The 16,611-nt window shown below is 40.9% G+C and overlaps 1 protein-coding gene across 1 annotated transcript in view; it reads left to right on the forward strand.

Moving 5' to 3' along the window:
- Nucleotides 1-16,611, forward strand: part of LOC306968079 (NACHT, LRR and PYD domains-containing protein 5-like) — a 429,270-nt gene that overhangs the window by 25,424 nt on the left and 387,235 nt on the right. Inside the window, exons 7-9 of the mRNA XM_079563345.1 lie at nucleotides 11,519-13,613; nucleotides 15,077-15,250; nucleotides 16,439-16,606. Coding sequence (XP_079419471.1) covers nucleotides 11,519-13,613; nucleotides 15,077-15,250; nucleotides 16,439-16,606 — 2,437 coding nt within the window. The remainder of the gene's footprint in view (nucleotides 1-11,518; nucleotides 13,614-15,076; nucleotides 15,251-16,438; nucleotides 16,607-16,611) is intronic.

Below are 16,611 nucleotides of genomic sequence, written 5' to 3' on the forward strand. Positions count from 1 at the left end.
AAATTTCCGCCTTTATTCACAAACGCTGACTCCAAGTAAAACATCATCACATTATAAGATTTCGGGCTCATCTAAATGGAGCTGGGTACCCATTTTTTTTGTTTTCAATACCAGTACTTTAACAATACTGATACCTGAACAATACTTTTTTCAATAACGATGCTAAAATATTTGTCATTTAGAACCAGAAAACAGAACAATAATGATGATTTATTCCATGAAAGGGGTCAAAACTTAGTGCTCCACAAGCTCTCATTTTGGGGGGGTCCGCGAGAGAAGATAATAAAATAATGCTCAGTGGCGCCCCCTCAAACAGGCAGTTTACATTGAGTCAATGAGAGCCCGGTCGCAAAAAAAATAATTGTACAAAATTGACATTGGCCAGGGACATAGACCACATCAGGACATGGAAAAAATTATATTATGACCCCACCCTAAATGCTAGAGGAAGTCAGCCATCTTGGCCCAAACCTCAAACCTTCAAAATCGTACCTCTTGAACTTCTGGACTCTGATCCCCAAGTTTTCAATGGAATCAAATTTTGGCCAACATGTCCCAAACCCATGTGGCTTTAAAAATCATCAATTACATTTTTTTTAAACTATTGGGCGTGGTCATGACAAGGACTGAGAGGCCATTTTTAGCAAATTTCAAAGCCTCATATCTTTCACAGACTTGTCGGATTGGAACGGACCCAATCCGGCGCGCGTGCACATTCCCAGACCTGGACCTAATGGTGTGCACACGCAGCCGCTATCGCCAAAAATGCCTTTAAATTGGCTTGTAAGTGGCTTGTAAGTGGCCCGCCCATCCTCCGTGAAAATGGCCAGAGTTCTTTGCCTGGCAGCATGTTGGACTCAGTCAGAGTTTCTCCTGAAATGTCGTCAATTTTCCAAATTTCCGCCTTTATTCACAAAAGCTGACTCCAAGTAAAATATCATCACATTATAAGATTTCGGGCTCATCTAAATGGAGCTGGGTACCCATTTTTATTTGTTTTCAATACCAGTACTTTAACAATACTGATACCTGAACAATACTTTTTTCAATAACGATGCTAAAATATTTGTCATTTAGAACCAGAAAACAGAACAATAATGATGATTTATTCCATGAAATGAGTCAAAACTTAGTGCTCCACAAGCTCTCATTTTGGGGGGGTCCGCGAGAAAAGATAATAAAATAATGCTCAGTGGCGCCCCCTCAAACAGGCAGTTTACATTTAGTCAATGAGAGCCCGGTCGCAAAAAAAATCATTGTACAAAATTGACATTGGCCAGGGACATAGACCACATCAGGACATGGAAAAAATTATATTATGACCCCACCCTAAATGCTACAGGAAGTCAACCATCTTGGCCCGAACCACAAACCTTCAAAATCGTACCTCTTGAACTTCTGGCCCCTGATTCCCAAGTTTTCAATGGAATCCAATTTTGGCAAACATGTCCCAAACCCACATGGCTTTCAAAATCATCAATTACATTTTTTTTAAACTATTGGGCGTGGTCATGACAAGGCCGCAACTGAGAGAACATTTTCAGCACATTTCAAAGCCTCATATCTTTAACAGACTTTGTCGGACTGGAACAGACCCAATCCGGTGCGCGTTAACATTCCCAGACCTGGACCTAATGGTGTGCACACGCAACCGCTATCGCCAAAAATGCCTTTAATTGGCTTGTAAGTGGCTTGTAAGTGGCCCGCCCATCCTTCGGGAAAATGGCCAGAGTTCTTTGCCTGTCAGCATGTTGGACTCTGTCAGAGTTTCTCCTGAAATTTCGTCAATTTTCCAAATTTCCGCCTTTATTCACAAAAGCTGACTCCAAGTAAAATATCATCACATTATCAGATTTCGGGCTCATCTAAATGGAGCTGGGTACCCATTTTTATTTGTTTTCAATACCAGTACTTTAACAATACTTGGTTTACAATACTGATACCTGAACAATACTTTTTTCAATAACGATGCTGAAATATTTGTCATTTAGAACCAGAAAACAGAACAATAATGATGATTTATTCCATAAGAGGGGTCAAAACTTAGTGCTCCGCAAGCTCTCATTTTGGGGGGGGGGTCCGCGAGAGAAAATGATAAAAGAATGCTCAGTGGCGCCCCCTCAAACAGGCAGTTTACATTGAGTCAATGAGAGCCTGGTCGGAAAAAAAATCATTGTACAAAATTGACATTGGCCAGGGACATAGACCACATCAGGACATGGAAAAAATTATATTATGACCCCACCCTAAATGCTACAGGAAGTCGGCCATCTTGGCCCGAACCTCAAACCTTCAAAATCGTACCTCTTGAACTTCTGGCCCCTGATCCCCAAGTTTTCAATGGAATCCAATTTTGGCCAACATGTCCCAAACCCATGTGGCTTTCAAAATCATTAATTCCATTTTTTTAAACTATTGGGCGTGGTCATGACAAGGCCGCAACTGAGAGGCCATTCTCAGCAAATTTCAAATTTTAGTTTATCCGGTTTTGTCATGGCAACACCATGAAATGTGCGTTCGTTTTCGGCGCTCGGCGTCACCTTCGAAGAGTCAGAACTCACACATACTGTGGCCGATTTTAGTGTAACTTGAATCGTTGGTTGAGTCGTCAACCCCGCAATAGCGCCCCCTGCAGAGCGCCGGATAAAAATTAATTGTAAATAAAAGTGAACTTTGTCGTAGACAAACAAAATTTGGCACAGACATCCGTCACGTGACCCCGATCAAAAAAGTCTATGATGGCCAAACCAAAATTGATAAACACCTTCGTCATGACTCTCTGGAAAAAAAAAGTACATTACGTGGTTGCTAGGCAACCTACACAAAGTCGTCCATTTTGGGAAATATCACGTGATCTGGCTGTGGAGAGGATGATCCTGGGTGGGTGGACATTGCTTTGTGTTATAAAAAACTGAAGAGAAAAGGAGACGGTAAAGAATGTTTGTTTGGGCAAAATGATGAATCCTGGACTCTGAGAGTGTTTATGGGGAAATACTCTATTCGTCACAGAGGAAAGGAGTATCCAGTCCGCTCTTCTGCATCACAGCGAGTGCTCGTGTATTTGGATATTGATGCTGGATTATTGTCTTTCTATGAGGTGTCCCCTGATGGTAAATGGCTTGGCATCACTAGTTTCTGCACCACTTTCATAGAAACTCTGGTGGCTGTGTTTGCATCCTACTGCAGTTCTGTCAGACTTATTTGAAATCCTGTCTTCAGCTGAACTCAAGACACAAAAGCATCAAGTGTGACAAACATTTACTATGGCAACGACAAAGGACATGTAAGATTATAAAGTTTGTAAACTAAGAGTCGTCATAAACTGAACAGATCACTTGTTTTAAACGTTAATTTCAGTCAAATAGTAAATAATATGTCTAGAAACAAACAAACAAACAAACACTATTGTCATATTGTGGAAACTAAAAATGTGTCATGATTTCCTGCTGTAATCCCAAATCCAGAAACAATAAATTGATCCGCGAACATTTTATCTGTACTATGCATCAATGTTCAAAGTTGTTTTCATTTCTTTTCAGACATTATTGATCATATTTCATGCAGTCATAGAAATGAAGCAAAACATGCACCGACAAGAGAAGAGAATAACTCTCACTCCTCAGGGGTTCTAGTGGGGTTGATGATCCTATGTGGTGTTGGGAAGAGTTACGTTTAACAGTTACTGCGCTGCTCTATTATGAAAGTACTGTGTTGGAGAACTCATGTGTCAAGCATAGAAAACAATCCTTCATTTATTCCTGCCAAACTCAAATGTATGTAATGTAGCTTCTATGAAACTACATTACATACATTTGAGTTTGGCAGGAATAAATGAAGGATTGTTTTCTATGCTTGACACATGAGTTCTCCAACACAGTACTTTCATAATAGAGCAGCGCAGTAACTGTTAAGCATAGAAAACAATCCTTCATTTATTCCTGCCAAACTCAAATGTATGTAATGTAGCTTCTATGAAACGTTGACATAGTGCCCCCTGCTGGCTAGTGTTGTTACTGCGCTCTGTGAACGTGATCCAGACCAGTGACTGAAGTAGATAAACCAAGTCCAGACCAACAAGTGTGAATATGACCTCAGAAACAGGAAAAATGTGTGAGGATAAAGTGTCCAATGAAAGAACAATGTCTGTAAAACATAACCACAGTCTGACTTTCTGTCTCTTCCTGGTTGATTATCTCAGACCTTTGTTCATCACAGTCTCTTGTTGGGTTTCTCTGATCCAGATGAAGCCGACCTGAGTCCCAAAGTTGGCTCCGTCCCGAACGTGTGAGAAGTATTTTTGAGGGTTACAGCAGGTGCAGGGTGTCACCTCAGGCCTGTCCCGCACCGTGTGGTCGTGAATGTGCTCAGGCAGGACCCCCCCGTTCTCCAACAGCAGTCTGGAAGAGACAGGTAGACTTTATTGTCCCCCGTAAGGAGAGGTGTCCCCTTCTCACATGAGGAGAACATGAACGGTCACAGTCACAGAGACAACATGACGTCCTGGGCCGACCCTGCTAATCCCTCATAGGAATATATTGGCAGAAGAAAACCACTGGCCACATAAGAATCCAATAGGAAGTATAATAGTGATATCCTCTCGACTGTTCCCCATGTTAACCTTGTATTCTCTTGTCCATTCATTGATTAAACAGCCTGGTTTGGCGTCGGGACCCACAGTCACCCTGGGACGACGAGCCGTGACCATAATACGACTTAGACTTGTAAATATAATGTCAAATATCGTCTTTTCTTCAAATACTGTTGTTGAATAAGCGTTAAAAAAGCTGAAATGATGATGAAACAACCCAATAAAAGCCATTGTAACAGACTCGAGTAGTGATTCTAGACTTTTTCTGTGCATAAATATCCAAACGGTGGCTCAGCGGTTAGCTTCCTGCATGGGGCCTTTCTGTGTGGAGTTTGCATGTTCTCCCCGTGTCTGCGTAAGTTTCCTCCAGGTACTCCGGTTTACCCGACCGCTAAAAACATGTACAATAGGGGAATTCTCCATCAGGTTTTTCCATCATTAACCTCTAAACCCCCGCCTTAACCGAGGACATTTTCTCCAGTTCAGCTTTACCCAAATCTAAAAGCTTCTGGAGCGCTGGAGCTTACAGCCTATAGGTCAGTCTAACGCCTCATTTGAAAGCTAAGACCTACAACATGGATATAAGACTTTTCCTTGTGTTGTCGTCATGTTATCATTGTGTTTTTGTCACATTTTTGTGTGCTTTACCCAAATCTAAAATGTTACAGCCTATGGACCAAAGTGGCCTCATTTGAAAGCTAAGACTTACAAAACTGATCTAGGATCTTGTTGCCGCACAGCTGTCAGCTTTTAAGATTTTTCATTGCTTTTTTTTTAACGTTTTGTCACATTTTTGTCACTTTTTTCTCAGATTTTAGCCACATTTTAGACACATTTTTGCTTCTTTTTTTTGTCAAATTTACGTCACTTTTTCATCACTTTTTGTCCCATTGTTTGTAATTTTATTGTCTCTTATTTGTCACATTTTTTTCACATTTGTGTCAAATTTACATCCGTTTTTCATCACTTTTTCATCACTTTTTCGTAGCATTTTTGTCATATTTTTGTTGCTATTCTGACACTTTATTCCAGAAGCTTTTAGATTTGGGTAAAGCCAAACCGGTTCAGGCGGGGGTTAAGAGGCTGTTGACTAATATCTCTCCCTTCAGAAACTCGGCCACTTCTCCGCTCACCTTTTCTCCAGGTGAGTCCCAGGAGGGGGCGTGGTCCCAGGAGGGGGCATGGCTGGGACTCTCCAAACCTGTGCATTTCTCTTAACGCTGAAACGTCAAACTTATTATCACTATTCTAAACTTTTGCCAAAGGTCAGTTGTTTTGTAAATCGTTCCTCAATAAGTTCATGAATCAGGCTGAACATTATGACCTCAGACAAATGAAATCAGTGACACAGATTCTTTCCTCAAGTGAACATTTGTCCTCAAAGTGTGTTTGAAGCTGGAAAAATGGGTGAGGATTTCTGTGACGTCTTGATAACTTGAGTCTGAGCATCTTCACAAATGCAGCTCTTGTGGGGTGTTCTTGAGCTGCAGAGTTCACAGCTCGGGCAATATCTTTAGTTAATTTGTTTAATCGTGTTTTTATCAATCCATCCATCCATTTTCTTCCGCTTTATCCGGGGCCGGGTCGCGGGGGCACCGGGTCGCGGGGGCAGCAGTCTCAGCAGAGATGCCCAAACTTCCCGCTCCACACACACTTCCTCCAGCTGTTCTGGTTTATATCACTCGATCCAATAAAAGGTCATAATGTTTTGCCTGATTCGTCTGTAGCTTGACTGTGAGGTTTTGTTTAACTGAAAGAAAATCTGACCTTAAGACTTTTGTACTGCCCCCTCTTGGGAATTGTTATTTGCGTTTTGAGTTTCGTGTGTTTTGTCCACTTGGTGCTTCCTTAGTTCAGTTAACATTTTATTATGGCTCTACACAAATATCTGTCTGTAAGTACGCGAATAATAGCCATCTTCGCTTCCATTAGATACCAAATTTAGTCATTTTAGTGAGTTTCCAAGCCATCTCCATGGCTTTTCCCATGTAAATTAGCATTGTGCTAATCGCTCACTAATGAGATCGTTTTTTTGTCATCTCTAAGTTACTTATTTTATATTTATATGGTTTGTTTGCCCAAATTAAGATTGTAATATGCATTCTTTGTGTTTCTGTATGTTACAGTTTTACAGTCCTTCCAGTAATTTACACCAAAACAGCAAGAAGCTTCCTGGAGACTGTTGGCGACCTGTAGAGCTAGTTCACACACTATTAAACGCAGAATATCTTTATGAAGCTGAGCTATGATGAAGGAGAGGAACTTTTATTTATTTACATTTTTATCCACAATTACCAAATGTGTGCAGCCATTTTTGTTGTGTTTCTATGTGTTTCTTGTGTTTCTGTTTGGGAGAAAAGTTCAATGAACAAAATAAGCTTTGTTTACTTTCTAATTACAATCATTTTATTTCACTGTTGTTGCGCGTTGTGAACAGAAGAGAGATTTTATTGTCTTTAAAAGCATAAATTATATGAAGTTGAAAACACTTTTCTTTTTAAAAGTCTGGATCATGGCAGCTAATGCACTGAGAGCCTGGGAGACTATGTTTTACATGTTAATGGTATGCCGATTATGACAAATAGTGTGATATGAGGCTTAAAAAATAACATTGTGTCTATTGTTTATTTTATACTTTTAGACAAGGGCTGCTTTTAAAACAAAGAAATGTGTCCGTCAAAATAAGTACTATTTGGATCCAGAGACATTGCTTTTTTAAATGACTATAACTACATTTTCTTAATCTGAATATTTCTTCTTCCATGTTGGACCATTTTTATTACTTTTTAATGTATATAAAACAGCGACGCACCCCTCCCTCAAACCGCTGAACGTGTCTGCACTGGTACAGACAGGTTGAATAGAGCTAAAAATGGAACTGCCAACTGTAATAAAGAAATAACTTGAGTCTGAGGCCTTTACCCACACTGATCAAATATAGCAGAGAATCTTCTCCCTCACAGCTTCAGCTGGTGAGGGGACACTTTCTGGGTCTAATTTGTATTTCTCAAATATGCATGAATGAAATCACAAATCCAGGTATGTACAATTGTCTCATGTAAAGCGCTTTGTGACTATATGTCTGTGAAAGGCACTATATAAATAAGGATCTTCTTCTTCTTCTGCTTCTTTTTTAATGCAGGAACTACATCACAGTGTAAACATTACAGTGTAACTTTAAGGTGTGGCGCAACCTTGGGGACAAAGGTTATTCTTTAGGGCAGAGCAAAGGTTTTCTAAGGTAAGCAGCTTCATTACAGTGAAGAGACCGATCGATTTCCATTTCAGTCTGTTAGATGAAGTCACTATTACCCAAATGTTCCCTTAATCGTCCTGAACAGGAGTCCCGCCCTGTGGTCTTTGCTCAGGTGAACTGCTGGGGAATCACACGCATTTGAAGACAGAAGAGAAGACTTGGTGAGTCACACGTTTCTGTAGTTGTTCATTATAACAGTTTTTATCAGTCGTATTAAAAAAAAATGAAAGAATGACAAAATATCTAGAAGTTGAAAGCTAAATAACTAACATAAATGACCAGAAGGAATAAAAAAGTAGTAAAGGATCTTAACCAAATGTACCTTTTCCTATTCTAATACGTCAAAGGAACAAGTCCAGACTTGTTCATGACTTGTCCAGACTCTGTAAATACTGTATATCCATTTATCAAAATGCATGTGTGTGTGTGTGTGTGTGTGTGCGTGTGTGTGTGTGTGTGTGTGTGTGTGTGTGTGTGTGTGTGTGTGTGTAGGTGTGTGTGTGTGTGTGAGGGGATGGGTGTGTTAAAAGATTTTGTTGTACTGTTGTGTTCTTTATTATTTGATTCTGTGTATTTGCTCTGCTGTTTTGTTCTTGATCCCGAGGACCCTCTTGAAAACGAGACGATGCCTCTCATGGGGCTTATCCTCCAATAAAAATATGTCCATAAATAAATAAATATACAAATAAAATACCAGAGAAGCACAATGTAAAATATTTTTTGTTCTTCTTAAAGTTCTATTTACACTTTTTGACAATTTCTTTTCTATTGCCATTGTGTATATATTTGATTGTTCGTTATATACTTATATTTGTGCACCTTTATCTCATATCGCTGTGGTTTTATTCTTTTATTTGTCAAGTGTGTTTAGCAGTCCAAAGTACTCCAATAAAAGTCAAAGTATAGAGACTTCTGACCTACACGTTTATTACTTTAAGTGCTTATTAACCACACAGTTTAAACGAAACATGCTAAACGCACGCACGGACACACACACACACACACAAAAAACATACACTGCAGTAATAACTTTCTCTCACAATTTCTTTCCCACTGCTATTAAGAGTAAGCAAGCATTTAACTCCTCAAGTACTATATGTACTGTCGCTATGTGGTAAAAAGTTAGAAATCCTACGAGGAGCTACTTTGTTCCTCTGAGGTAAAGCCTGGAATCTCTGAGTAAAATTGTCCATTTACAGATCAGTTATCGTACAGCAGTAGCAGAGCTGATAGTCAGAGTTCTTACTTTCACCTCCATCCATAGCCTCATGACTTTTCAGATAAAGGTCCTTGATACAAGAGGCCAAAATACCTCAGAGACTGCTACACATCCGCGCATCAAGACAAACATTTTCTTCAAATGTTATGATGATGCCACTCCTGTGAGGTACTTTAACCAACGCCTTCAGGATGTCACTGAACCGCTGAAGTGCTTTATCTGTTAATGTGCTTTTAAGAGGGTGTAGACATCAATAACTCTGCCAATCTTACAACACTCTTTAGAAATACTAGTCTGGAACCTTGTCTATCCAAGTTCCAGCACCATGGACATCTGCAGATTCCACACCAACCTCATCAGACTTTAAGATTTAATGTTGATACAAAGGACCAGATATTATTTCATTGTTTCGGACGTTTAATTGTCGTCTTTCCCAAACAGGCCTTGTTTATTGTCCAGCCTCGAGGACGATGGACGATCCTAATCCCAGGTGTGAGTCCATCAAGAGTGAACGCTCTATAGATCTTCCTATGGCCTTCAAAGCTGGATGTTCTACACATTTAGAGTAAGTCCATTCAAGCCATGGATTATGTTCAGCATCACTTATGAATTGTGTGTTTTATTGCATCTCAACAGTGTGGCAGAAGGCTCTGGTCCAAGCAGTGAATCCATCACAAGTAAACGCTCCTTGGATCTTCCTTTAGCATTTAATGAAGAATGTCCCACTACAGAATCCAAGTGAGTCCCTAAAACGACTATAACATATACAGTTATCATGAGTTGATCTAGTATTTTACTAACTTTACCATGCAACTCAACAGACTTGCAGAAACTTCCTCCACTGGTCCAAGCTGTGAATCCATCAAAAGCGATCAATCTATGTATCTCCCTGTAACATTCAAAGATAAACCTTCTGTTGAGCCTTGGTGAGTTACTGGATCTGGAACTGGTCCTCCTCTCAAGGCAACTCTCCAACAAGCTCAGGGCTTGTAACCATTGGCTGCTGGATGCTCTGCTTCATGATCGTGACGCTAGGGGGCGCCATTGTCCGCCATTGCTGTGGTACCTCCATATAGCTGGCAGAACAAGCTAGTTTTCCATTAGAAAGCATTGCACTTTACACACGTTCTAAGCCGATTTGAAGCCGGGTTTCTAACTTTTTTTAAAACTTTCTACAGCTAGATTTTCCTCCTGTGATAACGCTGGGTCAGTTACTGAAGCGTCCAGTCAATATAAGAACGCCAGAACTGGTGGTGAAATGACTTTTAAAAATGTAAAACAAATAAAACCATACGTTGCCATTACATTTTACCGTTACAGCTCATTAATTAGTTTCCTTCCATTAGCATTATCAACAATTACAATAAACATTTCAATTTTCTCAAACATATTACTCTTGAAATTTACAAACCTTGTTCCCCAATTGACTGAAGCTAAAGTTGCATTTTTGAACAGTTTTTTCTGTAGTTTTTTCCTTTTTTACTGTGAACCGTTGAGGCCTTTTCTTTCGACTTTTTCTCCGTTCAAGTTAACTTCCGCTGTCATGCTTCCGGTTTCCATGGTTACCACAATAAAAGCTTGATACCTTAATAATTAGCCTTATACCGTAGCCACAATCAAAATAGTGCAAAACTACTCTGTTGGTCTTTACAGTTACAATTAAAGAAACCGGGCTGATTTTCATAAGGTATATTTTAGAAATCTCATATCCTAATGAGGGCCGGACTTTGATTGACAGGCTGTTAGCATTAGAGCTATTGGTGCGGGCGCAGTTACGGTTACGACCAAACTTCATGCCCCACGAGGGCCGAGTCTACAGTGAAGATCCTGCCCTCATGCCTTTTTCAGGAACATGCTCTGTCAGAGCCGGGTAGGAGGAGTCTGTAAATCCGCCATAGATTCTCTTTCGAACGTGGTCATTATAGCAAAAAAGGGGGAGTGAACCCCCATTATTTTTTACAGTATATGCTTGTAACTCGATCTTGAAAGCAGGGTAGACAATTGACAGAGTTTAAACATGATTTTATTGTGTTTCATCAGTGAAACAGAACATCACAAACCAGGACTTGAGCCCGGTGCCAGTGGACAGTGGTCTCGGACTGAGCTGGACGGTGTATTCAAGGTCTGTACTTTACTTACTGTGTCTCAACTCTTTGATTTTACTTTGATTTTGTGCACATTTTAGCAACTGGAGGAAAACATTATGGCCTTTGTCAAAGATGAGCTGAAACGGTTCCTTGGGTTTCTGTGGTCAGAAGACCCAGAATGCTTTGACAGTAAGGGAGAGGAGGAAAGGTAGATTATCCGAGAGGCTTTTCTGAACATCACTGTGGACTTCCTGAGGAGGATGGAGCAGGAGTCACTGGCTCAGCGCCTTTTCAGCAGTAAGTTCACCCTGTCAGGCTCAATGTGTTCAGGCCTTTGCTGTTTCTTCTCATAATGTTTTGTGTTCCAGAAAGTCCTTCAGGCGTTTGTCAGAGCAAACTGAAGAGTCTCCTGAAGCAGAGGTTCAGCTGTGTGTCTGAGGGCATCAGTAAAGAAGGAAAACAAACCCTCCTGAACCAGATCTACACAGAGCTCTACATCACAGAGGGAGGGGCCTCAGAGGTCAACCAGGAACATGAGGTTAGGCACATCCAGGCTGCGTCCAGGAAAAGATTCATATCTGAATCTACTATCTTATGTGAAGACCTCTTCAAAGGCCCCGCCCCCAAAATAAGGAAAATAGGAAGGCAGTCACCCCCTGTCAAGAAACCGGTAATAAAGAAACCACGTAGAGTGAAAAACATGTTTAAAAAGATAACTTCTGGACTCAAAACAGGAAACACAAAAAAGCAAGAACTGAATAGAACAGAAGAGCAACCAGAGGAGACAGAGGAACCAATCAGAGCAGAGCAGACAGAGGAACCAATCAGAGCAGAGCAGACAGAGGAACCAATCAGAGCAGAGCTGACAGAGGAACCAATCAGAGCAGAGCAGACAGAGGAACTAATCATCGCAGAGCTGACAGAGGAACTAATCAGAGCAGAGCAGACAGAGAGGCGGGGGCCAGTCAGGACGGTGCTGACAAAGGGCATGGCTGGCATCGGGAAAACGCTGCTGACTCAGAAGTTCAGTCTGGACTGGGCTGAAGGCAAAGCCAACCAGGACATCCAGCTGCTGTTCCCCTTCACTTTCAGAGAGCTCAATGTGCTCAGAGACAGACAGTTCAGTCTGATGGGACTTCTGCACCATTTTTTCAGTGAAACTAAAGGACTCAAAAGTTTAGAACATCTAAAGGTGCTCTTCATCTTGGACGGTCTGGACGAGTGCAGACTTCCTCTGGACTTCAGCCGGACCCGGGTCCTGACTGAGCCCACAGAGAGCGCCTCAGTGGAGGAGCTGCTGGTGAACCTCATCAGGGGGAGCCTGCTTCCCTCCGCTCGCCTCTGGATAACCACACGCCCCGCAGCGGCCAATCAGATCCCAGCGGAGTGCGTCTCCATGGTGACAGAGGTGCAAGGGTTCACCGACCCACAGAAGGAAGAGTACTTCAGAAAGAGGTTCACAGACGAGGCCACAGCCATCATCTCCCACATTAAGAAATCACTAAGTCTTTACATCATGTGCCACATGCCAGTTTTCTGCTGGATCCTCTCCTCAGTCCTGGAGCATGTGCTGAAAGAGAAAGAGGGAGAAGAGCTGCCTCATACCTTCACACAGATGTACATCCACTTCCTCGTGGTCCAGGCCAAAGTCAAGGGCCTCAAGTACGATGGACGCTCTGCAACAGACTCTCCCTGGAGTCCAGAGACCAGGGAGATGGTGCAGGCTCTGGGAAAACTGGCCTTTGAGCAGCTGCTGAAAGGAAACCTGATCTTCTACGAGTCAGACCTGAGCGAGTGTGGGCTGGACGCTGCAGAGATCGCTCGTTACTCTGGAGTCTTCACACAGGTCTTTAGAGAGGAGCCAGGCCTGTACCAGGAAAAGGTCTACTGCTTCATCCATCTGAGTGTGCAGGAGTTTCTGGCTGCGCTTTACGTCCATCAGACCTTCTTCAGCTCTGGAGTTAACCTGCTGTCCACACAACAGACCTCTGAGAGGCCTGAGGATGAGTTTGTAGTTTTCTACCGCTCTGCTGTGGACCGTGCTTTAGAAAGTCCAAACGGACACCTGGACTTGTTCCTGCGCTTCCTCCTGGGGCTGTCTCTGCCGACCAATCAGAGTCTGCTACCAGTTTTACTGACTCAGACAGAAAGTAGCCCTGAGGTGAATCAGAAAACTATTGAGTACATCAAAGAAAGGATTGGTGAGGGTTCGTCCACTGAGGGAAGTATCAACCTGTTCCACTGTCTGAATGAACTGAACGACCACACACTGGTTGAACAGATCCAGGAAAACATCTCAGAAGGACGTCTGTCTGACATGACTCCTGCTCTGTGGTCCGCTCTGGTCTTCATCCTTCTGTCCTCAGACACTGACCTGGAGGTCTTTGATCTGAGGAAATACTTTGCTTCACCAACAGCTTTTTTGAAGCTGCTGCCAGTCATCAAAGCCAGCAAAACGGCCATGTGAGTTACATCATTTTATTCTCAACTATTAAAACCCTTGTGGGTCAGTGAGGTCACGGACCTTAGAGGGTGTGGTCGCTGCATTGTGAAGTACAGAGTCAGAGTCTAAAATGTGTGAGGGCCTCAAGGGGCTGGAATAACATCAAGATGAATTCGGTCACGAGTTTGTACACCATGTGTTGTACATATTTTATATTTTATCTTTTTTATTTTGCCTATTACTTGAAATCTACTATTTTTTGTTGGCCTAACAAACAATAAATAATTCACCTCGGGTCCTGAAGGCAGATCACACTCCCCCGCCCCACCGTGTATGTTCTTGTTTCTATGAACAAGAACTCTGGAACCTTACGTGACAGACTTCCTGTCTTTGTTTTGGAATGTACTCATTCCTCACTTTCAAAGGTCTCACAGAAACTGTGCAACAACAAATGAAATAGTTCTACAAATCCATGTCAAAGGTAAAGCGACATGAACACCTGGATATTTTGCTCTTTTTGTCAAAAATAAACATTTCTCCTGTACAACCTTTATTAGCATCTCCTTATCACTAGGGCCACTAAAACATTGTTCTCATCTGATACCTTCTCTACTTAGTTTTTCATTTAATTCCCTTTGTTTTTCAGAAAACGCATATTATGCCTGACTTTTGCCTTTTTTTTCTCATTCAATCATGTTTATTACATGTTTATTACACGTTTATTACAGTCCTATGACCCCACTACAGCATAATTATGACGTAAACATCAACTGTCCTGAAAACAAAGATGTACAGGTGTATATATCACTTAATAGTCCATTATAAGGGGATGTTTTTTGATCAATCAAACAAAAATGAACCAGGTGAGACCCACAAGAATCAGGGTTTTTACATAAATGTTAAACATGTTTCATTTGATCTGTAAACAAACCCACTGATATCTGTCAAATAAGCAATTACACACTTTTACAGAATCAAATACTTGCAATATACTTGCATGTATAACTTTAAAACCTAAACACCTGTAGAACGGCAAAGAGTTTTCCTTTGTTTTTAAGACTTTTATCAGTGTATTGGCCGACTCAATAGGAGGTGGAAACGTTCAGGTTTTCAGTGTGAGGCTATATTTACATTCATGATGTCCAGGTGAGCTGTGGTGGCCCTGTGTTCTGGTGCCTGTAATAATAATTAAACTAATCACTGGAGCTGTAGAGTTGAAAACCACTGGGGATACAATTTGAGAACCACCAATATAAGAGTTTATTTTTTGAAAAGTCTTTATGGCTCCACCTCAGTTCTGTTTTGAAGCAGGAAGATGGAAAAGTGTGGAAGCAACAGATAAGTTCCATAATCATGAATAAAATTCAGAGACCGTGACTGTAATTATGAAATACTAATCAAGTATGGTCTGTATTATTATGTTTTAAGGCTGTATTGATACAGACTTCAGTTAATGTAGTTATTATAATGTCCTGTATTTCAGTTTGAGTGACTGTTCTCTGTCCGAGAGCTCCTGGGGCCAACTGGCCTCAGTCCTCGGCTCAGAGTTCTCCAGTCTGAGGAACCTGGATCTCAGTGACAATGACCTTTGTGACTCGGGAGTGGAGGTGCTCTGCTCTGGACTGATGAGTGTCAACTGCAGACTGGAAACTCTCAGGTGAGGAAAACATAGATTGATTTGCCTTTTTAAAACCATGTTTGTGTTAGATACAGGACTATCTACTGAAGCAGCAAATAATATACAGAACCTTCAGAGGATTTTCTGTTTTACTCACAGACTTAGAAATTGTCATTTAGCATCTCTATTAACATAATGTAAGTGCACATGAGAAGAATTATGAAAAACAGACTCCAAATATTTCTATATCTTATTTCTGTGTAAACTTTATGTCATCTATTTGTGCTCCATTTTAGAAACATTTTCAAATATGAGTCATTTGGACTGAGTTGCTTTGAATTGGAGACATTTGACGTCTTATCCAGGGGCATCTTCAGCCCTGACGTTCCCTGGTCTGGAAATTGGATTTTGCTTTTTGCTGCTCGTTTATTTATTCTGAAACGTCTCAGGGTTTTTTTCAGCTTCATTTTTCTTTCACAATTACCTGAGATTTAAATATAAAACAGTTTAATTCACTTTCCACAACTAATGTAATGTCCCTGCTGTATTAACACTACACTGTGTATTATTATACTAAATTAATATTACCTGAAATTCAGTAATTATTATGTAAAGTGTCTGGTCATAGAAAATATACAGTATTTAATAAATACTGTACTTACTACACAAAGACATTAAATATTGAAGTATTTCTGGGTTTTATTCCAAAGGCCAATATTATTTAATACATTTTGTGGATTTTGTCATGAAAATGTAATGAAATCAATAAGAAAAACTGACTCCAAGTAAAACATCATCACATTATAAGATTTCGGGCTCATCTAAATGGTGCTGGGTACCCATTTTTATTTGTTTTCAATACCAGTACTTTAACAATACTAGGTTTACGATACTGATACCTGAACAATACTTTGTCAAAAACGATACTAAAATATTGGTCATTTAGAACCAGAAAACAGAACAATAATGATCATTTAATTCATAAAAAATGTATTTATTTGAGTTGAAACAAGTCACTTCCTTTAATGTCGTCTCTGGACAAACAGGCGTCACAACTTGATCTAAAGATATAATTTTTTCAGTATCTGTTTTCGATACTTTTATTTTCTCGATATCATACTAGTGTTGTTTAACGATACCCAGCCCTACATCTAAAGTGATGCAACTACTGTATGTTCTGATGCTGAAAACTCCCACAATCTGGAGCCTGATTATTTTTTTCTTCAGTCTGAGACGGTGTTACGTGTCCCAGACCGGCTGTGGTCCTCTGTCCTCTGTCCTGGAGTCCTCCAGTCTGAGGCTCTTGGATCTCACTTTCAACGACCTGGAGGACTCAGGAGTGGAGCAGCTGTGTTCTGCACTGAAGAGCTCCACCTGCAGACTGGAAACCCTGAAGTAAG

The sequence above is a fragment of the Gobius niger genome, assembly GCF_951799975.1.
Source record: "Gobius niger genome assembly, chromosome: 9".
Taxonomy (NCBI): Eukaryota; Metazoa; Chordata; class Actinopteri; order Gobiiformes; family Gobiidae; genus Gobius; species Gobius niger.